Source organism: Ursus arctos, unplaced genomic scaffold (genome assembly GCF_023065955.2).
Source record: "Ursus arctos isolate Adak ecotype North America unplaced genomic scaffold, UrsArc2.0 scaffold_10, whole genome shotgun sequence".
Taxonomy (NCBI): Eukaryota; Metazoa; Chordata; class Mammalia; order Carnivora; family Ursidae; genus Ursus; species Ursus arctos.
The window spans coordinates 50,081,575-50,107,781 of NW_026622764.1; the positions used below are offsets into that span (position 1 = coordinate 50,081,575).

Here is a 26,207-nt window from a genome sequence, read left to right on the forward strand (position 1 = left end):
GTGTAGAGGAAGTCAGCCCTGCTCTCATGGCCAGACTCCTTGGGGATTCCTGTTCTTTAGTTACAAAGAGCCTTCCCTTTGGTTTGCTACCCCAGACAGATGTTCTCAATTTTCAAGGAGCAAACGTTTCTCGTTTCATCTTACCTTAATCAAATTATTTGGGTTCTGTCCACAAAGTGTCTGGGGAGCTGGATAAATGGTAGGGGGTCCCAGCCACCCGCAGCCCTGGAGGGGAGAGTCCATGCAGTGAATGGCTCCTCTGTCGGCCAGCCGTGGACCGGTTGACCCAGGGGCTTCACCAGGGGAGCAGAGGGGAGCAGACTCTGGCTCCTCGGTTTGTAATTGAGATTTGACCTGTTTCCAAGGTCATATGCCTTACAGGAATCCTTCATTCTCTCACTTGCCTCTGGTTCCTGGCCACCACCCCCGACTGTCCCAGTGCCCAGGAGGAAAATGAACACTCTAGCACCGTGGGCTCAGCCCCAGGCTCTCTCCCTTCTCTGCCACATTCCACACACAGGTGGGCTCTGTTGGGAGACATTCTGGGGTAGAGCGTGGCTGGATAGCATTTTAAAAAGTCTTTGAAATACACTTATATTCAAAGCAGAACAGGCGGTGGAGGTGGAGTGAAGTCAGGTAAACTTGAAATGTGTTCTTGGAGAGATTGATTTTGTTTCAGTTCTGAGCAGAAGAATGCTCTGCAGCCCTCGTGTGGTTCCCCTTACTTCACAAGGACAGGGGTGTTTCTGTGCCCCCCCCCCCCCTTAGTCCCTTGCTAAGCACAACTGGAAACTCCGGGAGGTGCCAACAAGAGCACTTACTGATTCAAGGTCGTGGCTCCCAACCTTGGCTGAATGTTAGGATCTTCTGGGAAACTGAAAACACGGATGCCAGGTTCCCACCCATATATTTTCTGATGAATTGTCCTGGAGTACCCTCTGGGTGAGAACTCCCTACGTGATGCCAGCATGCAGACAAGGTGGCAAGCTCCCACTCTGATGTCCTTTCCTTCTCCTCTGCAGCCCTGCTTGAGCCTGTCCATGCCTCGGCCTGGGAGCCACTCATGTGGGTTGTCCATGGTGTTGCCTCTTGTCAGTCACCGGGAGCTGGTCAGACTCTGCTGGTTCCCCGTGTATTCCCACAGCGTGACCCGCAGAAAGAGGATCTTAGCTGGAGATGTCCAAAGTGCCTTCTGTCCACAACCATGGAGGGTCAAAGAATACAAGTTGCAGGTGTCTGTAGATGGCTCGGGAAGCCACTGCAGAAGGGACGTCATGCCACAGCTGGTTATTTTGCTGATAGGGAGAAGGCCTTGGAGGTGGAAGGTGCGGGGCAAACCTCACCCCTTCTCGTTTATCTGCTTGGCTTCGCCATCTCAGTAAAAGGCAGCTTTATGCTTTCTGTTGCATAGGCCAAATACCTTGGAGTCATCTTTGATTCCTGGCCTTCTCTCACATTCCACATCTAATCCATCAGTAAATCCCATTGGCTCCACCTTCAGAATATCTTCAGATTCTGACCACTTCTCACCATTTCCACTGTTCACCCAGGTTCCTGCACCAGCTTACCATGGTGCAGCGAGCTCCTTACCTGATCTCTCTGGTTTCATCCTGGGCCCTCCATGCTCTATTCTCAACATGGCAGCTCAAGTGCTTCTTTCAAAATGCAGTTCAGAGTACGTCACTATTGTGCTCAGAACCCTCCATTGGCTTCCAGACTTACATCCTGTAAAATCCAAAGTTCTTCCCATGATCTATAAGGCCAAACAATAATGTGGGGTCTGATATCTCTTTGGCCTCATTGTCTGACACTCTCCCTTTGTTCACTCCAACCCAGACATACCCATCTCCTTGCTGTTCTTCAAGCTTGTGAAGTCTGCTTCCACCTCAGGGCCTTTGTATATGCTATTCTCTCTGGCTGGAATGCTCTTATCTTTGATATTTTTGCAGCCCGGGACCTTATTTCCTTCAGGTTTCTGCTCAGTTGTAGTCTTATCAGACTCAGAATTCCCTGAGTACCTTATTTAAAATAGTGTCCCCAACCCAAACTTACCCCTCTTTTATTTGTATTCTCTGAGCTTATTGCTACCTGCATATTTTCTGTTTATTTTTGGCCTTGCCACTAGATTGTAAGTTCCATAGAGCAAGTTCATTGTTGTAGCCCAGCCCAGGGTAGTGCCTGAAACAGCAGGTGCTCAGCAAATATTTGTTGAATGGGTGAATAAATTGGTGAGGTGAAGCAGTAGCAAAGAAGTTTCTTGGGAAATCCTTCTCTCAGAAGGTCCTGTGACTAGGTTTTGAAGGATGGAGGGGTGGGCAGATGGGTGATGGAGTGGGAGGGCACTTCCGGCAAAGGGGACGACAGACACGGTCAGTCCCAAGCTGTGGCCGATTTTGGTGCAGGGCCTGGGTGGAGCATCTGGAGAGGAGGCTGGAGGAACCCTGAGTCCTCCAGGGGCTTGGCGCCTTGCTACCTAACTACCCTGCAGGGCTGCCGTGAGGCTGGGATGATGGCAGTGTGGCCAGCTGGCCTGTACAGCCAGGAAAAGGCGCTGCACAGAGTCGAGGTTTACTGCCATTACTTAGTTGCTATTCCTGGTTGGTACCACAGACCACATAACCTCTGAGTTTAGTCTTCTTAGAATCATTCCTGTACTACGAAAGTCTCCCTCGCCAGGGCTGGCCTGTGGTGAAGGTGGACGGAGCCGGAGTGGTTGGAGAGTAGCGAGGTTTTCCTGCCTCCCCCAAGTTGCTGCGGCCTGAGCTGGCTGTGGCTGTGTTCAGGCTTGGGACCCGGGAGCAGAACTGGGTTAGACTCTCCGTTCCCTGGAGAGGTGGCCTATGGGTAATTAGCACATCACCAGCCAGCAGACATCAGCCAGTTGGGGGCGTATAGCCTGGGAAGAGTAAGCTCTGACAGGGGGATGGGAATGAAGGAGACCGTTTGGTTTAGGAGGAATGAAATGGAAGCTCAAGAGGGCCTAGCCATAGGGCTATTTGGGTATAAACTGAGTCATTAGAGGATTACATTGTGTGTTCCAGAACAAGGTTAGGCAGCCCCAGCACCTTCCCTGCCACTTCCTCTTCCCTGGTGATAATGACCTTCCTGAGTAACTGGTGGCACCAGGTGGTGTTAGGTGCTTTGCACTTCACCTTATTAATCACCCCCGCTCCCCCGAAAGATGGAAAGATAATAATGATTGAGGAAATGGAGGCATGAGAAATTTCTTGAGAGGGGGTAATGTGAGTGAAAATGGTGGGGTCAGGACTTGAAAATCCTCCCCTCCATAAAAGCAATGAGAACACTGGCATACATAAATAAATAAATAGATAGGTCTGAATCAATTGTTTCAAAATTCTGCAAATTAACCAAAGACTTGCAACAATCGAGAGCATATATTTAAGAAAAGTGGCTGAATCTTAGTAAGAATGGCGAGCTTTGTGGTGTGTTGGCTTGTCCTATCACAGCGAGTAAACAAGTTCGGCAAGATGGTAAGATGCAAGCTCAGTATACAAAACTCGGTTGTATTTCTGTACTTGACCAATGAACAATCTGAAAATGAAATTAAGAAAATAATTTCCTGTACAAAAGCATTGAAAGACTAAAATACTTAGGGATAAATAAACACATATTTAGGAATAAAAATGAAAGAAGTGCTAGCATTATACAACTGAAAACTATAAAATATTGTTGAATGAAATTAAAGAAGGCCTTGAGAAATAGAAAATCATCTTGTGTTCATGGAGTTGGACAACTTAATATGGTTAGATGGCAACACTCCTCAAAGTGACCGGCAGATTCAATGCAATCCCTATTAAAATCTCAGCTGGCTTTTTTTTTTTTTAATGACAAACTGATTATAAAACTCATGGAAATATAAAGAACCTAGAACAGCAAAAATAATCTTGAAAAAGAACAAAGTTTTAAGATTCATATTTTTCAAATTCAAAACTTACTACAAAGCTCTACTAGACAAGACTTTGTGGTAGTAACACAGGGATAGTCATATAGATCATTAGAATAGAATTAATAGTTCAGAAATAAACCCATACATTTATGGTCACTTACTTTTTGACAAGGATGCCAAGATGACTCAATTGGGAAAGAACTATCTTTTCAACAAGTAGTGCTGGGAAAGCTGGATACCCACATGTAGACGAGGTTATTCCCCGATCTCACACAAAAATTAACTCAAAAAGGATCAAAGGTGAGAGCTTCAACTATTTAACTCAGAAGAAGATGTAAGCATAAATCTTCATGACTTTGGGTTAGGCAATGTTTTCTTTTTTAAAAATATTTTTAAATTTTTATTTTTAAGTGATCTCTATACCCAACATGGGGCTTGAATTTACTACTTCAAGCTCAGGAGTCTAATGCTGTACCGACTGAGCCAGCCAGGTGCCCCAGCAATGTTTTCTTAGATATAACACCCAAAGCATGAGCAACCAAAGAAAAAATAGACAAGTTGGACTTCATTAATATCAAAAACTTTTTTGCTTTGAAGGCCACTTATTGAGAAAGTGAAGGCAACCCACAGAATGGGGGAAATAATTGCAAATCATATATCTGATAATGGTCTAATATCCAGACTATATAAAGAATTCCTACAACTCCACAACACATAGACAAATAGTCAGTTAAAAAAAATAGGCAAAGGATTTGAATAGACATTTCTCCAAAGAAGATACACAAATGGCTAATAAGCACATGAAAAGATGCTCAGTATCATTAGTCATTAGGAAAATGCAAATCCAAACCACAATGAGATACCATTTCACATCCACTAGGATGGTTATAATAAAGAAGATGGAAAATAGCAAATGTTAGAAAGGATGTAGAGAAGTTGGAACCCTCATATTGCTGGTGAGAATTATTAAATTGGTGCAGCAGTTTTGGAAAATAGTTGGCAGCTCCTCGAAAAGTTAAACATAGAGTTACCGTGTGACCTAGCAATTCCACTCCTAGAGAACTGAAAACATATGTCCACACAAAAGCTTGTACAAGAACGCCCATAGCAGCATTATCCATATCAGCCAACAAGTGGAAACAGCCAAAATATCTATCAGCTTGTAAACGGAAAACCAAAATGTAGTATATTGATAAAACCGAATATTATTTGGCCATAAAAAGTGAAGTACTGATCCATGGTACAACAAGGATGAATCCTGAAAACATGGTAAATGAAAGAAGCAAAGAAAGGTCCCATGTTGTATGAATCCATTTATATGAGATATCCAGCACAGGCAAATCCATTGAGACAGGAAGTAGGTTAAAGTTGCCAGGGGATGGGGGAGGAGCATGGGGAAATGACTACTAATGAGTATGCGAGTTCCTTCTGGGGTGATGAGAATATTCTGGAATTAGATGGTGATGCTGTTTGCACAACTTTCTGAACATAGTCCAAACCACTGAGCTGTGTGTTTTGAATTTTATGGTGTATGAATTATAGCTCAATAAAAAATGTTTTAGAAAACTTCCCTGGGACAGAAGACTAGTTAGTATGGTAGTCATGATTTGAATCCAATGCCCATGAGCTCAAGGACATTTGTTGCCAAGTCCTCTGTGCCTCGCTAAGCACCAGGTGGTCCCTTGGAGCCGACTCAGTTATCCATAGAAAAATGGTTTTTGTTGGGTGTCACTGTGTCCTTGGGCACAGCTGCCTGGATATCTGCTTGTCGCCAGGGGCTGACCTGGACACAAATTTACGGTCAATACCACGCAGCATCCCTGCCCCTCCCACTAGTAAGATTTTATTAGAGGGTCAAGCTTGGGTGTCTGATTTGCTCTTCTCTTGGGATGACATCCTCTCCGTGTGGCTCCGCATCGCTCACGTAAACGGATTACGGGGAGTCGCTGCTGCCACTCTAGCAGACGTGACAGAATTCCTGCTTAGCCTAAAGCTGAATCTCTACCTCTGCTGCACTATTATTATTGTGGGTACTAATCTCCTTTCCTTGAGGTGTTTTAAATAGGATAACATTTTTCCTCTTCAACCCATACCCCACCCATCCTCCACCCCTTCAAGCCATCCATCCGTCCATCCAATTTGACCAGGCCATGTTGTGCTAGGCTCTTTGAAAAGCTACTCGCTGAAGCGCAGTTTTGCCTGGGTTTGGGAACATGGGCCAACTGATTTTTTCTAAGTCTTCTAGAGATCTAGGAGTCTAGGGAGGCGGGGGTCTTTCTGGGTTGTGTGTAGAGTTGAAATGCTTGGCAGCCATGATGATCAGCTAGGGGTCCCAGGAAGCCTCACAAAGGTGGAAAGGATTCTGCTCCTCCCTGCTAATTTCTTTTTCTTTTCTTCTTTCTTTCTTTTCTTCTTTTTCTCCTTTCTTTCTTCCCTCCTCCCTCCCTCCCTCCCTCCCTCCCTCCCTCCCTCCCTCCCTCTCTTTCTTTTTCTTTCTTTCTTTCTTTCTTTCTTTCTTTCTTTCTTTCTTTCTTTCTTTCTTTCTTTCTTCTCTCTCTTCCTTTGCCCTTCCTTCCTTCCTTCCTTCCTTCCTTCCTTCCTTCCTTCCTTCCTTCCTTCCTTTGCCACAGAGCAAGCCATTTTCAACAAAAGGGCTTGCAAACGTACAGGCTCCTCCCCAAGGGCTCCTTCTGCATGGCACAGACCTTTCATCACCAACGCAACTTGTAATCTTGGGTAAAAGAAGGCTTTCCACTCATTTTCAAAGAGAAAAAAAAAAAGCAAAGCAAAACAAACAGCCACATCATGAAGTCGCTCCATGTAACAAGGCTTGTTCTGTTAAGCTGTCATTACTCTGGGCTCCAGGAGGGTCTGGATGGCCCACTGGCCTCCCACCTCCCCCTGGCCAGTCGGGCTGGAGTTAGCAGCTGGACAGCCTAGAAAGCCACCCTGGAAGCTCTGAGGAGAGGCTGTTTTTCAGGGCTGGGCCTCGCTTAGAAATTCCTGGCTGGTCAGTGACAGCCAAGGATGGAAGAACAATCCTGACAGGGCTGCCACCTTAGCTACCCCTCAGAACATTCGGAATTCCCCCAGGACTCCCAGGACTACCTTCCCCCAGGACTCCCCGACCAGTCCTCTCGGCTCACAGAACCTTGCTCATTCTCGAGAGCCAGTGTAAGTCCTGCCTTCCAGGATCAGGGAGCCTCTGCATCTCACAGCTATGCATTCAACAACAGTTTATCGAGTACCTTCTCAGGGCCAGGCTAAAGACAGACGAGCCTGGATCCCTGCACTCCCCAGCAGTAAGGACAGTAGATATGGAAACCATTATGGGACAGTGTGCTGAGTACTCATAGCTACAGCCACTGATTTTCAGGGTGCCATAGGCACTTCTGTCTCCCTCAGTCTGCCAGTTGGCCTCTTCTTTTCTCTTTTAGGGTAGACTGGTGGTCTTTGCTTTTTAAATAAAATGGGAGTAAGAAGAGTACCCGTCCAATGAAGTTGTTGTGAGGATTTAATGAGTTTGTTTATGCAAAGTACTTAGGAAGTGCCTGGCATGTGGGAAGTGCTAGATAACAGCTATTATTATTTTGTGTAATAATAATAATAATTTTTGTTATTCTCCCTGCATATGACAGAACATGGCACCTCTCAGGTGTAGGCTTCCAAGACTCCTCAGTCACCCTCTCAGAAGGGACCGATTCTTTCAAGGGCTGTCTGAATACTTCATGGTGTCAGGAATTCTCCCCTGGTTTGAGGAAGGGATACAGGCCAGGGAGACATCCAGATAGACTCTGCTATAGTCTTGACCTTGACAACAGTTCTGGTGCTAACAGCCTCCAGCAGGGAAAGCTGTGGGTGCAGGGCACATGGCTTGGGGCCACTCCTAAGAAAGGCCATTGTCCCTCACCTGAGACAGGCTGTGGTGAAGCCTGAGAAACAACGTTCTGACCACGGGACAAACTCTTGACTGCAGCCAGGTCTGCAAATAGAGAGCCCGGGCTCTGTCTGTCCTGGAGGGACGGAAAGTCCTGGAGTTGAGTTGCCTCCCATCGCCTGCCCCTGCCCCCCACCACTTGGCCTGTATTTTCCTTTCCTTGGTCCCCACTTCATTCACCCTAATGAAGAGGCGGCTCTGGGCTCCGCATCCATTCTGAGGTGTTTGACCAGGCCACAGGATGTCCTGGCCCCCAGCCAAAATTGGTCAGAGTCCCTCACCTCCCAAGGGGCCACTTCCCTCTTGGGGAAATGCCTGAACTGGCTGGCACTTTCTGCTTATGAGGTGTCTTCCTTATTTTATTTCAATCTTCATAAACCCTGAGATATCAGATTATTATCCTCATCTTAGAGGTGAGAAAACAATGCTCAGAGAGGCCAAGAAACACGTCTGAAGTCATGGGGCTTGCTTGTAGTGGTAGCCAGAATTCGACCCGCCCCGATGCCCTTGACTGCACAGCCGGCACCACACAGAGGGGAGTTTGGAGGTTCTCGGGTGCCAGGGCTGGGCAGGGATGCCCAGATCTGACTGCAGAAACGAGAGAGAGTCTTCTCATCACAAACGCCGGCTTCTCTGTCTTCTGTGCTCATCCCTTGGCTCATCTGACTTATGTAATATTTGCAGGGTGCCAGCCATGTGGCTTTTCAATCAGACCTTGTTGGGATAGTCTGATTTAATGATGCTCAAATGAGACAGTCATGTGGGGGAGCTGATGTGGTTTTAGGAGAGAAGCTGATGTCATGGTTTTTATAAGCATTTGGGGAATGGCCAGTAACGAGGGGAGGGGGTCATCAGCAGGCTCAGGAAACACAAAGCTGGTTCTCTTTATATGTGCGATGACGGATGGGAACTAGCCATACTGTGGTGACCATTTCACAATATATACATATACTGAATCATTATGTCGTACACCTGAAACTAATATAACGTATGTCAATTATACCTTAATGAAAAAAAACTGGTTCTCTTTGGAAAGGGAAAAAAGAGAACTGTCTCAAAGAAAAACAAAGGAGCTTTTTTTCTTTAAGAAGCCACACTCATTTTTCAAAGGTCCTTGATTTTTTTTAATGCTAATAATACGTGTTTTTAGAAACTGTTACACAAACAGCTTCTTCCTAAAGCCTGAATTACAGACGCTTCTACAGACTTCTCCAGACCTTCCTAGCGGTAAACTCAATACTCCCATTGTACAGGAGGAACATTCTGAGTTTAAGAGGCTCCCGCTGATCTCATTCCAGTCCTTACCAGGATGGAACTCGGGAATTCCACGGCTCCTTCCTCAGGAACCTCCCTATGGCTTGCCATGCCCGCATCCCACTGGGTGTGGACTGGCCCTGCTTCTGCAGGGGAGGGAAGTGGCTTCCAAGAAGGGTTGTGGCCTCTCAGGGACATAAATTCTCTTTGGAAAAGCCCACAGTGCGGGGTAAAAGTTCTCTTGGAAAACTGAAAAAAGAAACCGGATTTGTTGACTTCACCAGACACATGGCCCAGGTGTTGGGGGGCAGCGGCCCGATGTTCAAGCGCCTTGCCCTTGCTAGGGAATCACGTCCTTGGTGTGCGCGCTGCGCCTGACTCTGTAACCCCGATGCCAGAAAGGTGGAGCCTCCCTACTCGGGAGGGCAAAATGCAAGTGCAATCTGGGTGTCTCTAACAAAGCGGGGCTGCCGCGAAGCAAACCACCGCCCATCCACACCTGACAAAGCCTTCGCCGTGAGCTCTCAAGAGGATGGAGAGACCACATGCGCAGCCCCAGGCAAGAACGTCACCCCCATGTGCCCCTGTCTCGTGCCTGCACCCTGCGTCCCAGCCGGGTCCCCAGCTTGGGTGATGCTCCCGCCCCCTTCTACTTCCTCACCGGTCCCAGTCCCTGTCGGGAACCTTCGTCTCAGCTGGGGCCTGGAGGAAAGCGTGTGAATGAAGGAATTCTAACCAAGATGAGCATGATGGATAGCTTCTCAGGGCTATTTGTATTTTAAAAGAGAAGCCCCTCTCTCTGGGAAATGCTGCTCTGAAGACAGACCTCAGATGTGAGGGGCGAGGAGCCAGGCCAGCTGCGTGGGGCTGTACGCCAGCCAAGTGACTGACTGCTCTCAGGCCGTCTTGTGGAACTGCCACACGCTCCCACCTCTGCGGAGAGCCTTCCCATTTCTTCCAGTCTCCACTGAGATTCAGAGAGGAAAAGAGATTCTTTGGTTTGGGCACTGCTATTGAATAGCAGATCTCTGTACTTGAGCCGGCAATGGATCGACATGCATATTCTGTCAGCGTTGAAAATAGTCGTTCAGAACATCCAAGGCCCCAAAGGACACTTTTCAGGTAAAAATCCCTTCTTTGTCAACCGCACGATAAACAGGTATATTTCCCAGACAATGTGTTGGTTGACTAAGCCCTGAACCTTCCCAGGTATCCTTTGTCATCTGCCCTCTTTTTTCTGTGTGTGTTTAATACCCTGGCATCTGAGCGTCCTGGCATGCTGCAGAAGTCCTTGCGTTCCTCACCAGCCCTGGGCTCCCCCCAGCCCCCAGGAGCAAGGCCAAGGCTGGTCAGCTGTCGTTTGCTTTCCACTGGGCCCACACATGCTCCATTCTGGGCCAGTGTTTTCAGGGCTGAATTTTATATGGGCCAGAAAATATTTGGTAAAAGGAAATGGACCCACCAGCTTTGCTAAGACTCACCCTGGAGCCCCGATGATAAAAAAAAAAAATGCACGTCTTAATTAGTTTGGAATGAAGAAATGCTCAGTCTCGTTGAATTAGCATCAGTATTTATTATTAGAAATATATTGCACTTAAAAACCCAACATTAATGTCCTGTCTGAGTAAACATGCTTATTTTTCTTCATTTCAACTAAAAAGTCTTCATGTACGGCATCGTGAGACCAGTTACACAGAGTACTCTTGACAGGCTCATTATTTGCTTGCCCCAGTCTGCCCGGCATAAAGAGTCAAACCTGCTGTGGGATGTTCACGCTGGCATTTCCCCCTTCCCTCTCCAGGACACTCGCTCCTATTTCTAAGGCTTCAGAGTTGTACGGAATTTTAAGAAATCCTGATATTCTAAAACTCTTCTGGGGTCACACCCACCATCTCTGGGGTCAGAGCTGATAGACAAACACGGATTGCTTTTTCAGGGAGAGAGCTGGCGGCCCCAAAGCACTTTCACAAAAGCCTGCAAGGAGAGAGGAGCAAGGTGAGTCTGGCACTGGCCTGGGGGAGAGGACCGTGTGTGGGGGCTGACGCTCCTTAGAGCTGACGTGTCCCTTGCTGAGATTTCTTCGAGCCGAACGTGATGTTCTCGCCACGCTCTGGATCCAAACCACCTTAGCAGAGTGTTATACTTTGCTCCGAGTGGCCAAATACCACAAGCGCCACTCGATTCTAAGATTATGTAAGGCTGGCATTCCAAAGCTGACGTGCGCGCCGCGAGGACAGACACGGTCTCTGTTTGGAGGTGCAAGCCCCAGACGGTGCTCAGTGTCAAAAAAGAGTGTCAGATCATTTTCAACTGGAGAAGATTGCTTGGCAAGCATTTTTTCCCCCTCTGGAGGAGATTTTTGTTTACAGGATTTAACAATGAAAAAAAACACACACACACAATTGCGCATTGTTCGGCCTGCTGCGCAAAGGTCAGCCCTGGGCACCCAGTAGTTTTCCAATTCCTGATCCTTTTTGATCCCACTGTGCAGATCAGCAGATAGGGAGTTTTATTTTAAGGCAGCAAAATGCAAAGTAAGAGACAATGGGCAGAAATCTTGTGAATGACTATCCAACAGAAATATCCGTCCAGCTGATGGGGGAAAGCCCTGCTTGTCCAAATCTAATGACGTGTTTGTAGCTTTTAGAAAGCATATTCTGTCAGTAACACTATCTTGTTGGGGCGGTGGGTTTAGGTGCTCAAATCCTCTGTATAATAGGGGCTGTTTGTGGGGTTCTGGAGGCAAAAACACACTGAAATGATGTGGTTCTTGTAAGACATGTGAGGGACAGAGTCAACTGGCTGTTTGAGATATAGAAACAAGGACTGAACCAAATTAGAGATAATTTGGTTCAACTTTTTACATTTAAATTAATTTTAAATAGATGAAGCAACTGAGACCCAGAAGTGACAAGCCCAAGTTCACACATCACAGAAGCATCTAGAACTTCCTTTCTACTGACTACTTAGAGTTTATAAATTCTTCTACCACAAAATCGAACACTGGAATTCCTTTCCATTACCTGTTGTACTTTTGCTGCAGCAAATCTGAGAAAGAAAAGTAAAGGAAAGGCAATGGTAAGAACTTGATGATAATACCCTGGCCAGAAAGTGGAAGCAAATTGGACTCTTCATCAAAGTATTTTTAAATGCCAGATATGTTACTGGTTGGAATAATTTTTTTGAAAGTGGACATTTTATTTCCTAAGATGAAAAAGTAATGTACAATTTACTAAATACAAACGAACATGTGACTATTCTTTGAAGCAATTCCAGAAAAATAGTCCAGGCAGGAGACGTTGGCTTAGAACTTGTGGAATCTCTCTCATAATTGTGATTGTTGGGCCGTAATGGAAATACCATCCTGTTGCCCCAGCCCCATACCTCTCTGCTCCATTCTCGGAGGAGTTTAATTCTGGCTGCGCTGACAGGCACAGGAAGGAGCCAGGGGGAGGGAAGGTTGAAGCCTCTGGAGCTGGCCGTTCAGGAACACCGACAGTGCAGTCCATGGAGAACTACTTCTAAATGGCTTTCAAAGCCCTCGAGTTTGTTCAGAGAAAATCCCACTGGCATTGATGGATTTCTCCTCCTCTGACAGTTCACAGGAAAGGGCGTAAAGAATTAAATGATTCATTCCAAACATGTGACAGGCTCAAGTACTCCTGCTCCGAACCATTTCTCGAGGCTGGGCTCACTGGAGGTGCCCCATGTGTGATGAGGTCATCTTGCTGGGGCACACAAAAGATTCCGGGGGGATACACAACATAGACGGCGGCCATTCATAGGCTTCATTCCTCCTGGTGCTCATGGGCCACAATGAACCTTCTCAGCATTACACGGGCTCACTACAGAGACTGAGCTGGTTCAGAGGCCTTTCAGAGGAACCCCCCTGAGGCAAACAATGCATTTATTATAATGTCTTGACCCTAAGAAGGGCCTGGGAACAGCTTGGAGTGGCCTATAATTAAGTACATTTAATAATAAAGGCACAAACTTCTTAGGTATTCCAAGAAGTGAAAATAAACCCTTCTCAGCTCCTCTCTCTCCGCTCCCCTCCCTCCCCCATCATCTTTCCCTTTTACAAATAAGTCAGGAGTTACGTGTTTTGTTTTGTTTTTTTTTTTAAATAACAATTGCAAGGATGTCTGGCCAGTGGGGAAAGGGAAATTGAATTACATGAGAACATTCTTCCCATGTTAAAAAAAAGTGGCTTCTGCTCACTCAGGTGGTTAGGGCACAGGCAGGATTTGTTAAAAGGCTATTCTGTTACTGACTCTTGGATTCTGGGCTGAAGCATTTGGGGGCTGTGACCCTCTTGCAGAGGGGGCACCCCCAGGGGTTAAGCTGCTGTTGGGATGGGCACTTCCTCAGTCTGCTGCTGAGCCCAGGAGAGCCCAGTGAGAGGTGTCCCTCCAGCAATGGCTCCTGTCCTCGGTCCCCACACCCTCCTCTGAGTGCCCAAATGTGTGCAGGGAGAGTACCAGGGAGAGGAAGGAAGCTCTATGAACTGTGGTTAGGTTGCAAGAAGAGAAAGGAGCAAATTCAACAAGAGCAGACTTTCAGTAAGAATAAAGCAAGAAAAGGGGCTAGCCCAGCCCCGCTCTCCCCCACGGACTCTGAGTGTGGCCTGTTTCCTTGAACTGCCTTATGCCTCAGTTTCCTTATTTGTCAAGGAGGATGTTAAACGGACAGTGACTTACTTGCCTTATCTGTAAAATGAGGTAAAAAATACCCGTTTTACGTGCATCATTCTGAGGGTCGAATGGAATGATGCATGAAATCACTTGGCATACCTGGGACGTTGTAAGTAATCAGTAAAGGCCAGTGGCTGCTGCTGTTACTATTATTACTGTTACTAGTGTGGTTACAGTTTTGAAGGTACTTATTGGATTGAAATTGCAGAGCAAGTGTTTGGAAAAACAAGACGAGCCATGCGAACTCACTGGACAGTACTGCATCGGGAATCTGATTGCTTTTATTTCTTTGACAGTTGAGAGGGAGTTGGAGGAACAAATGGGTGTCTTCTTTCCTATAATTGATTAAAATGAAATGAATCTACAATTTCATGATATATGGGCAGATAAGGTAATATTATTAACAAGACTGGTTTTTCCAACTTGTGACAAGAAAGCACAGCATCCACTGGGGCTCCCCGCAATTCTGACTTTGCATCACTGCTGGGGAGGAGCTTATGTGGTTGGACAGAGCCTGACTCTGGCTGTGGCATCTGATTTTAAACAAAGTGACACTGGACCTGTTGATAAAGGTCAGCCCAAGAGTAGGTGGGAATAAAGTGCACTTTGAAAGAAAGAAGAATGAATCTTGAAAAAAAGTTTTTTTTTTTTAACAGCTAAAGAAATCTCCAGTTCCCATTCCATTCAAACATACTGCCTTGTTTTTACTTTGCCTTAAGTAAAACGATGAGCGTTATTTCGAGCATTACGCTTTGGACACGGAAATACGTGAAACCTGTGAGAAGTACTGGAAGAACAAGAAGACACAGGAAGTTCAAGGCAAGACATCCTTTATCCTCCCACACTGGCAGCATGGAAATAGGACGTTTGCTCTTCATTATTTAAAGAGTCTTTTAAAAAGTCAGATGGGAAAGCAGGCAATGCAGGGATCTTGTGATTCCTTTTGGCTCTGGCCAAGAAAATGGATTATTGAAAAAAATCTAACCTTTCATAAAATACTGCTGTTAGAAGACTTTGCAGTGGGTTAAATACTATAAAAATCACTGTTTGCTGGGTGATAAAGGGTGGAGGAGAAAATCAAAATAATTATTGGACAGGAGCAGGTTGGGTGAGTTTACACTGACTTGTATCTCAGTGGTAGAACACGGCATCAGAATCCCTTCTGTTACGTCAGGTGACCAGACATTGTGTTAAGGCAAAAGCAAGGAATTATCTTTCCCTCAGGTTTCTGTATACAAACCAAGCACCATAATTCTCAGACTGCCTTCCTTGACCCCTGACCTTTTATAAAACGCAGGTCAACTTGTTTCCCTGTGAACCCATCTCTGGTGGTAGATTTTCATGCCCAGGCTCCCCTCCGGCTGCTTTCCTGAATTCTGATTCCTGAGCAAGCCCAGGAAGAGCCAGGAACGCCAGAATCCTCTAGTCATCGCACAGGTTCACTTTACAGATGTCGTCTTTTCTTCAGGGGACTCTTTATTCCTATCTTATTTCAAATCCCTGAGGTCATCAGGGTGATGAAGGGCCATTTTAAACAGTGGACAGCATGGTGGAGGTGAAGATCTGTTGTAAAATCTGGGGGATGTCCTTGGTATCCATGGCAACGAAGGACCGGCCAGCTGGTAAAGTTCTCTGAAGCCTGCCGGATGGAAAGGGAAAGAAAATTACCATTGCAAATGGAGGCTCCCCTTCCACCTCCTGCCCCTGCAAACCCACAGCATCCAAAGGAAATTTCTACTTTCTAATACCTTGCCCCTGCCTGCAATGGAATGGGCTGTCACCAGGCAATGAAAGGCTTGGAAGGGCCACAGAACAGAGAGAGGCACACTGAAAGCAGTGAACCGAAAGAAAGGTCTTTTTAGTGAGAAAATCAGTTAATTGGAAAAGAAGAAATTTCCTTCCTTTTCTTACTGTCATTTCCCGGTATTCCCTTGGCAGAAGAGAGCCCTAGGGATGAAACTGGGATTAGCTCACCTGGGTCCAGCAAATGCATTGGCCTCACACTGTACTTCTAAGTGCTTTCCCTGCCTTAGAACACAGGCCCCCAGAAATGTTGCCCAGCCAAACCCCAGGTGGTTCGTTCTTTCTTTCCCTCTCTCTCCTCCTCCCCCCTCACATCATACAACGCGAAGGGCAATCTGACTTACACAGTTGCAGCTTTGATGACTCCAAGGTTATATAGGCTTATGATAATTTTTTTAAATGGCAATTTATCATTTGGAACAAAGGGCCATTTTTGAAAGCAATGAAAGTACAAGACACAGTTCTAGCCAAAAGAACGCCTCCCTTCATTGTGCCAACAAAGTTTGGTTTTGGAATGACATTTAATAAAAGTCAACCATCCTGTGTAGTATCATACATTTGGCATGCCTGGTAGACCAGCTAATTCTGCAACATATCTTTTGCCAGTGGATGTTGGACCATTTCCCTAGGAAACCACAAGGGTATTATTGTACTTTCTTAAGTATTCAAACAGGATCTGTTCACTAGAAAGACAAAATAACTATTTCAGCTCAACCAGTATTTGTTGAACTTGCTGTCTGCTTAATACCGGGCTGGTCTGAAGGAAATCTGGGTAGAAAAGGCATGGCTTGCGTTCGAGGACATGGCAGTTCTAGAAGAGGCTAAAATATAAAACTGAGAAAAACGCAGTCAGTTGTAATAAAGTGACTGTAAATAAAGTGACATGATACTAAGGCAGTTCTTAACCTTACTCTGCAATCCTGAGCAAGGCGAAGGGAACAGAAAAAGTTGTCAGCTCTTTGGAGGCTAAAACACTTCCTAGTCTATACAGGACTTGATGTCTCAGAATGTGACAGGTAAAGACAGGAATAACAAAAAGGTATGTGTTCTGGGCAGGGATGTTATTTTTAGGGGGTGGGGGAGATATACTTTCATTTGTGTTTTCTGCTTCATACAAATATTTCAAGCAAAGAAAAATCACAGGTTCTTTCTGTTTATAACTCAAAAAGAAAAATGTTGGTGCGTTTGAGAAATCAAATCCAGATCTCTCCTTTTAGTTCATCCATAATGGTATTTGTTATCTGACCACAGGCTTCTCTACTGAATATTCAACGTGTTCAGTGTAGCATCTTACTATATATTCTGTCTTACATTGTCTCCCAGTGCTTCACCTGCCTGTGTCCCCAGTGAGAAGGGGTATATACACACATATAAGGGGAGATATCTAAGATAGATAGATATCTATATATTAGCCATGTATGTCTATCCACGCATATTTATGTGTATGTCTCTCTATATGCCTGTATACAGCTGTTCACTATACATACACACATTTTATATATTATTTATATTTATTTATATACACATTTTATAGACACATACAATCTCTTATACTAGGAAAAGTTTGCTACTTTGAATATGATTTGAACATGAAATCATATTCAAAGTAATTGAACTGATTAGAACTGAGCTTGAGAAACCTTGATGTTAAGTGCAAAATATATAAAATACTGTCTACTTTATTAGTGGACAAATCAATTTGTTACTTATTCTCTATTGTTGGATTAAATATAAGATGAAAATAATTAATTTAAAACTATTATTGCTCCTCCAAACATAAGCTGGGCTGTTACAGCCTCGCAACTAGACTATCAGCTCCTTGAGGGTAGAGCCCTACTGACTACTCTTCCTTCTTTCCCCCCACTGGCCCTTATGATGCCAATCCCATGAAATGGCATGTGTTAGGCAGGTACTCAAGTGTCTCTAGACTTGTCCTTTGCTGTATCCCGAGGTGACACTTACCTGGTTGCTTGATCACCTAAAGATCCAATGAAAATGGCAAAAGCATTTACTTGAGGGTTGCTTGTCAGGATTTGGGCAAACTTGGCAGGATGTATTCCATATCGTGACAGGTTTGCATCACTTAAGATGACGACGAAGTACTCGTCAGCTTCTTCTTTGACAATCTCCTTGATGGCGTGTTCTGTCCCCTCTAACGTGTGGTCCCCACTCATGCAGAACTGAGCATGGGCATGCATTGTCTGGAAGTAAGAGATGTTGCACAGAAGCCACGGGTGAGAAACTTTGTAAACAAACATAATGACATTTCTATTGACCACGAGAATGCACAAATACCAGTTATTACACTTGAATAGGAAATTTCTAAGTGAGTTCTATTTAATTTGCACCTTAGAGTGACAACAGTACACAGTGATATTTGTATGTGGTTAGAAACAGGAAATGTTCCCAAACTCTCCAGCTGCAGTGACTCTTGAAATTCAAGCTGCCATTTAAAGTGAGAAAATCTAAGAAAACATAAAACTTGGCATCTCACAGACACACAGTGATAGGCAGAATTCCAAGGTAGTCCCTAAGATTTCTGCCCCCTGGTATACACAGCCTGCATAATCCTCTCCCCTTAAAGGTGGGCAGGACCTGTGAATAGACATGACACAGGAGAAAAATGAGGAATGGGTGGAATTTCTAGTAAAGTTGTAACACTAAACACTGTACTTACAACAACAGCCATGGAGGACATTTACTTTAAGCTCATGGAGTGTGTGTGTTTCTACTGTAGATCTAAGTATATGAAATTTAATTTATCATTAGAAAATACTAAGGACATAAAATTGGGGTTGGAGCGTACTCGAAAAGTGGTCATTCTTTTACTGCAATGTGCTGAGAAGAACTGTATAGCATATACAAGGGGACCCAGGCGGTAGAATCCTGATATAATACTGAGTACACTGAAAATACATAGGGAACAAAGTTTAAAAATTGTAACGTGGAGAAAAGGATTTTAGGTACAGTGAGTGTTTTCCCAGTTTAATGCTTGAATGCCTGTAAAACAGAAAGTCTTTTTCTTTCCTGTAACTCCTGCTGCTTCAGTGAATCTTTTCAGTGATCAAAAGATACTTTACCTAATCTGGTGGAAGTTTTCACAAGAGAGAGGTGATTTAATGTATTTACCTTCAGAATTTCTAGTCTTTGCTTATTGTCCTTGGGGATTTTGTTAAGTGGAACCAGACCGATGTTGTAGCTGTCTCCAGAGTGTCCAACGATGTCATACTACAGACAAGAGAATCAGAGAGTTAGAAGCCTCTGTCCACTAAAGAACTGTCATCAGACTTATAAGCCTCCAACTCTTTGGGCTGCTACTGGACAGAAGTGCTCAACGGGCGGCCATGGAGAAGTCCAGAGACATGGATGTGTGTTTATACACAAAGGCAGACAAACTCTAGGCTCCTTCACTTCTTGTCCATCCTCTTATGTGATTTCTGCCCCAGCAGGAGGTAGAAAGGATGATGAGGGCTTTAGGGGCTACCAAGAATTCCATTCTTAACTCTCAGGGGAGAGTTCAAAATCACACACACACACACACACACACACACACACACACACAGTGGTAGGCAGAATTCCAAGGTTGCCCCCAAGATTCCTGCCCTCCCATATACATAGCCTGCACAATCCTCTCCCCTTAAGTGGGCAGGACCTGTGAATATGATAGGATATTGCTTGTGATAATTTATGTTATGTGGCAAAGGGGACTTTGCAGATGTAATTAAGGCTGCTAATCAATTGAGTTAATAAAAAAGGGAGATTATCTGGGTGGGCCTAATTTAATCATATAAGCCCTAAAAAGCAGAGAGTTTTTCTGGCTGGTAGCAGAAGGGAAAGACAGAGACTTGAAGTATGGGGGGATGTGACATGTGGGAATTATCTGTGGCTGAGATTGGGGGGACGATGGGGTGAGGCTCTGGGAATGGCATCTAGGAGTGACCCCAGCTGACAGCCAGCAGGAAACAGAGACCTCAATCGTACTATCACAAGGAACTGAATTCTGCCAACAATCCAAATGGGCTTGACAGCAGAGCCTCTAGGTAGGAAGCCCAGTCTGACTGATATCCTGATTCCAGCCTTATGAGATCCTGAGCAGAGAACCCAGCTGAGCCTTCCTAGACTTCCAAACTCCAGAACTATGACCTAAAAACGGGTATTGCTTTCAGATGCTGTGTTTGCAGTAATCTGTCACACAGCAACAGAAAACTAACATAGATTTTTTTTTCCTGAACGCAAAAGTGAAATGTATTCACCATAGAAATCACAGAAAAGCACAAAAAAAGAAAGTAAAAATTCATGATCCATTATTCAAAGATAACATCTGTTAATGTTTTGCTGTGTAAGTTTTGAGGCTTTTATTTCCTTTCAGAGTATGTATAAGATGGTGCACATTCACACACACACACACACACATACACACACACACACACACACCCTACATCAACAGAACTTTCGACCGAAATGGATAACGTTCACCATGTGGGTTTTATAATCTGCTTTTATTCTTTAGTGCATGACATATTTTCACATTTAGGAAATACCTTTTTAATTCTCTGTCTCACAACACACGTGAGAAAAGGCTAGAGCTGAGAGTGGGGTGTAGCATTTTTATGGAATTTGGAAAGAAGTCTGGGACCTTGAAGCAACTGTAACTGGAGCAAGGTGGTTCTTAACTGTTGGGTTTGCTCCCAAATTCCCTTCTTCCCTCCCATCTCCCTCCAAGAATTTTCACAATACTGATGTGAAAGAATAGATCTCAGAGTATCTGGGCCACTGGGGCATCTGCAAAGAAAACTCTGAGCGTGGGCAAAAGGTTTTTGGGAGTATTGGGAATACCACTGAGGGATGAAATGCTTAAGATTCACTGCTTTCTATTCACCAACTGACAGTCCCATCAACAGCTGTCTTTTGAACACCTGCCATGTGCAAAACATGACTCTAGGTGTTGTAGGGGAATGCAATAATTTCTTTTCATGTCTATTCCTTTTTAACTGTTGAATTCTTTGAGGCCATATCTTATTTGTCTTTGAATTTTAGTATCTGTGAGTGTGCCTGGTGTGTTTATTGCATAGATGCAATCACATTGGGGCAATAAGACGCTTTCCTTTCCCATGTGGGCTACATTCTTTTACAAATAAGCTGTTTGGAAGCTGGAATGCATTTTTCCCCACCATGTGATAAATGGTGGTTAGCCCGAGCTAGCTGACAAAAAACCCCCGTACTGTAACTGAAACCATTGTACTTAAAATGAAAAGTAGAAAAATTCCTGTTGAAATAATTTTTATGCAAAAAAGAGGGAGTCAGAAGGCAAGTTGGGTTCGTGGTGGAACATACTGAAATTGTGCATTTGGGCAGGATCAGAGTGGAAATCTATTTCATGGAGTCAGAGATGTGGCTGTCCCCCCCCTCCCCCCGAAGGGAGACATGTCTGCCAAGGGCAAATACATAGAGAAGAGCAGAGGGCCCCTTCGACTGAACCCTGGGGAGCATCCTCCTCTGTGGGTGGAAGAAGGACACAGAGCTGAGAGAAGACAGGGGAGACAGCACTTGGCGAAGCAGGATAAGGGGACAGCCGTGGGGAATCTGTGTTTTGGGTCTCAGGGAGTGGTTTGCCACTGTGCTCAATTACCCCAACCACAGCCATCCCAGAGAAGGGTGGCTAGTGACCTCTCGGCCTCAGAATCAACAGCGGACCTCTGTGGGGACAAGATCAGGGAAAAGTTTGTGGGGTGCCTGGGTGGCTCAGTCCTTAAGCGTCTGCCTTCAGCTCAGGGCGTGATCCCAGCGTTATGGGATTGAGCCCCACGTCAGGCTCCTATGCTGAGAGCCTGCTTCTTCCTCTCCTACTCGCCCTGCTTGTGTTCCCTCTCTCACTGGCTGTCTCTATCTCTGTCAAACAAATAAATAAAATCTTAAAAAAAAAAAAAAAGAAAACGGCACAGCATCAGAGGGGGTGCTGGGGGAGCGGTGTGTCTGCATTTTGCAGGCGGCAGAGAGGATGCTGTGGGGAAGGAGGTCAGGAACAGTCAGAAGCTCTAGTCTGGAGGAGGAGGGAAGACACTCCTTTTTCTGAGACCAAAAGAAAACAATGAGAATGGACAGAGATAAGTGTACAACTGGAAGGGACAAGTGTACAAATGAAGGCACATGTAAGATGTCTAAATATTTAAAATCTATTCATCAGGCTACAAATTGTTAAATAAGATCTATTCTCTTTTCCTTCTTTGATTAATAAATATAGATTATAATGGCCTGGAGAGCCAGGAGTCCTTGAAGTTCTGTGTAAGAACAGGGTGGTGTGGGCAGCATTGGCTTGCAGTCCAGGCCCTTCTCTTGCTGTATTTGGCTCTGTCCCATTCCCTGAGGCGCCGCCTCTGCACGTGTGTGCTTACCTAGCTCTCTCTCACATCCACACGCCATCACAGCCCTCCATACAGTCGCCCCTCGGCCAGACCTCAGACCTGGGTGTTTACACCACTGGCCAGTCTACCCTAAGAAGATGGACCTAGGAAAGGGGCCCATGTAGGCTCTGGAAGCAGGTTTGGGCTCACCTGAGGTTTCTTGGGGGATCCCAGAAACCAGGAGCAGGACTGAAAAATTGGCTTTAATTGGGCATAACCCCTTGGCCCCACAGACTCTTCACTTCATGGGAGGGGTATGGTCAGAGGAGGGCCAGAGTGGGGTTTTGGGCAGGGGCTGGGACATTATTCTAGGCTTGAAGATTTTTTTTTAATTAATACCAAAGATGATACAAAAGAATTGTGAAATTGACTAATGCATTAAAAAAGCTTGATAACAAATGCTTTCTAAGTATGTAATAAATTCCATATGTGAAAAAAAATCTCCTTAGGATAGTTTGCTATCAATCTAGTGAAAAGGTAACAGAATTTGAACCCTAAAAGCTGCACAGCTCTTGACAATGGCTAATTGATGTGAAATACTGGCTTCAGTAGACGCCGAAGGTCCCCCTTCAGCGCTGCCATTGGCCGGGATGTGGAGAAAGCCTGCCCGATCCCTCCATGGAAGCATGCCTGGGGCTCTGTCAAGTCTGACTGGACAATGGTCGAGGCAGGAGCTGTTTTAAGCGAAGAATGAAGCTGTCCTGAGAAGGTGCCAGCAGGCTGCTTTCGTTAGGAGCCTGGTGAAGTAATCTGTTACACAGGATCTTACACAGGACGGGATAAGATCAGTTCCTTGAAACACAAGTAGGTTTCTCTTGTTTGGCTGAGGCAAGAGGCCTATAGACATATTAGACGTTTTTTTCCTCCCTATTAACGGACGGTTAAAATTCTTTGTAATCAGATGCCTGTGGATGAAACTATCTGAATATGTATTTGACCATGTGGTCTGCTCACAGGGTTGACGTAACTGGTTACTGCGAGGAAGAGCTGATTATTAAAGAAGGAGCGGCCAAATGAGCTGTTGGATGGTCTTCGTCAAAAACAGATACTGGCTGATTAAATACTTCAGAAACATTTTGGTAACTACCCGTCTATCACTTGACTGACCTACCTACCTACCTACCTACTATTTAATTATTTGCCCAGGAGAAGAAAGCAAACCATGTACTTTTCACACAAATGAGATAAAGGTGGGTGAGTTGCTGATCTTCCTTTCTTCCTCCCCCCCTTCTTCCCCTTCTTCCACCCCCCCTCTTCCACCCTTCCTTTGTTTGTGGTAAGGAAAGTGCTGTTCGCAGAAGGATCTACCCTTGTCTGTGCCGGGTTAGCACTGCAAAGGCTTCTCTGAGGAGATACACCTAAAGGACAGGATGGGGCTTATAAAATGGTTTGCAGGCTCTGGTTCTCATTTTCCAGACAGGCTGGGGGGATTATTCTGCGCCCAAAGTAAATAAAATGCTTGAGAGGAATCAAAGTACGTCCAAATGTGGAGCGTTTCCTGGTGTTACTGTAGGTCATTGTAAGCTTCCACTGAAACCAATGCTTCTATGTCATAATTATCTAGTATCTGCTATCAAAGGACCCCAACACGTTTCACAGACACAAATTTGCTGATCCTCAAAACTGGGCTAAAGGAAAGAAGTACATCAGCTCACTCATTTCCATTCTCTAACACCTGATCCTGCCATTCACCCAGTCTGGTTCCTGCTGTGACTACTGTCAAATCAGACTCGACAGGGTCTCAAGCATGCTTCTGCGTGGGGAGGATCCCAGAGCCATTAACTAAGAACCTCACTGTCATTATCAACCCGCCTCACATTTACATCGTAACTTTTTTTGAGCAGCTCAAAATGATTTCTCCATTCCTCACGGTCTCCTCTGAGTCCTTGTAGAGTCTTGCTTTTGGCACACACATAAATAATAAACCACAGTAGTAAGGAACAGCCTCAATGAGAGAAGGCCAGTTTTAATACTTCTTTGCTTTAGGAGCTTGCTTAAATGCCCTTTTGCTATATTCTCTTTTGAAAATCTCATTCAGAGAAAGGTATAACAAATGAAAACAAATGCTGAGTTTCAGTCCAAGACACATTTATCAGCAAATAAGAAAGCTGATTTGTGGTACTTAGACTGCAAAGAAATCTCAGCTTAGAAAAAAGAGCTATTAGTGTTTTTTTTAAAAGATTTTATTTACTTGAGAGAGAGAGAGAGAATGTGCATGAGAGGGGGGAGGGGCAGAGGGAGAAGCAGACTTCCAGCGGAGCAGGGAGCGGGATGCAGGGCTCATCCTGGTAGTCCGGGATCCTGACCTGAGCTGAAGGCAGACGCTTAGCTGACTGAGCCACCCAGGCGTCCCTAGCATTTTTTTTTTTTTTAATGAATAAGATTTATGTTTAGGTTTCTATGGGGAAGGATAATTATCTGCTAACTTTAGGAAAGGCTGTGCTTTATTACACATCCACATTATAACTACGTATGAGACACCCATCTGAGGCTATTTCTGAAGACCGACGATGTGTGAAATTCTAATCTTCTAGAAATCCAAGTACACCCTTCTAAGATGGCACCATTGACAGTGGGCAGCAAACGCTTAGAAGATGAGTATGTGACTTAGAAGGTCAAGAGAAGTGCCAACAGAACCCTAAGGTGTTAGTTAGCCAATAGCTATAGTAGCTAGTTAGCTAACTTTTCTTCATATCACAGAAGTCAACGTAAAAAGAATAATGATCTGAAGATCAAGGATTCTAGACTTAGCTCTGATATTAACAAGCTTTTTGACCTAAGGCAAGTCACTTGACTTTTCTAAATCTTGTTTCTTCCTTATAAATAATGCTGGTGTAGTTGACCTCTAACATTATATGCTTATATGTCCCTTAACCTCTCTGACAAATAGGAATAATCTCTGTTTTATCTGCTCTCACAGGGTCACTGAAAGTATAGGACAATACATTTAATGAGTAGAATGTCAATGTTTGTATAGTTCTTCATAGTTTATAAACTGCTCCTATATATTTCATCTCATCTTGATTCTCTTCACAACCTTTGGGGTGGGTATTACCTCATTTCACAAATGAAGAAATGAATGCCTGGAGAGATGAACAGCCTTTCTTAAGGTCAGAGATCGAGTGCTGGCAGAGGTGGAAGCCGAACCCAGGTGCCCCGACTCTAAGTCCAATGTCTTTACCTTAGAGAAATAATCATTCCCTAACTGTTCCCCTCCCTGTCCTCCCCCACCCAACCTCTCGGCTCAATACTTCTATAGCTGTAGCAACAATCGAGTCAATTCTGAATTCTTGTTTCACTTTGAAAGGACCCAGAGTACTCTGTACACCCTTCTTTGGTCTTATCTCCATGTTGCAATAAGAATTTATTCAAAGTCTAAGCCTAATAAAATGATTGCTTTCCATTTCTAAATGTGTGAAACATTGCTGAGGCATCAGGAAAAGGTTCATTACAGACACTGAGCTAAGTTGTTGATAGAAGGAATTTTCCCAGCAGGTGCTAGTTTGTGAGTCATATCTTTCCACATCCTTCTGAGAATTAACCCAGCCTTTCTGACCAAGATATCTTCGAGAAAAGTCATGCCTATTATACCTCACTTGGGTGATGAAGTGCTAAGGGGAGGAAAAGATAAGAGTCTTTTATGTGAACGGTACATTTGCTCCTGAATCACAGCTTTGTAAAAATACTGACTGGGCAGAAATAAAATGGCTGCAAAAAACAGGGATAAAACATCAACTAAGAAAGGGCCCTGAGGTGGGAGTCAGAAGTCCTGGCCTTTTACCACGCAGCTGTGTGACCTCGAGCAAAGGACTTAATCTCTCTGGATCTTGATTTTCTCATTTGTAAAACAAAGACGTTAGTGAAAATGATTGCCAAGACCCTTCCTGATCCCAAAGTTCTATGAAGATTCAATGGTTCAGAATGAAACAGAATGAAAAAAGTCTGCTTCACTTAGTCATAGGAAAACCTGTGCCTTGCTTTCTCTTGTCAAATGAATGAGCCATCTAAATGTACCCGAGGACTGATGAAGTCTTTTCTAGAAGGAATGCCCTCAGAGTGTACAAGAAATAACAATCCAATATTGGCTCTAGGAGAGCAGTTTTCTAACTCTTTAAAATATTTTTAAACAGTGGAAGTCTTTCTCCAAATGAAATATTGCACAAAAGCCCAGATTATGAAACATCATGCAAAATCAATGTAAGTGAATTGTT

General features: G+C 44.6%; 1 protein-coding gene across 3 annotated transcripts in view; it reads right to left on the reverse strand.

Moving 5' to 3' along the window:
- Positions 1–10,651: 10,651 nt before the first annotated feature.
- The window catches only part of VWA8 (von Willebrand factor A domain containing 8), a 336,953-nt gene continuing 321,397 nt past the window's right edge, over positions 10,652–26,207 (reverse strand). For all 3 annotated transcript variants that reach the window (XM_026493342.4, XM_044381840.3, XM_044381841.3), the window contains 3 exons: positions 18,725–18,823; positions 17,558–17,796; positions 10,652–15,431 (listed from right to left, as the gene is read on the reverse strand). In XM_026493342.4, coding sequence (XP_026349127.2) covers positions 15,323–15,431; positions 17,558–17,796; positions 18,725–18,823 — 447 coding nt within the window. In that variant the 3' untranslated portion in view covers positions 10,652–15,322. The remainder of the gene's footprint in view (positions 15,432–17,557; positions 17,797–18,724; positions 18,824–26,207) is intronic.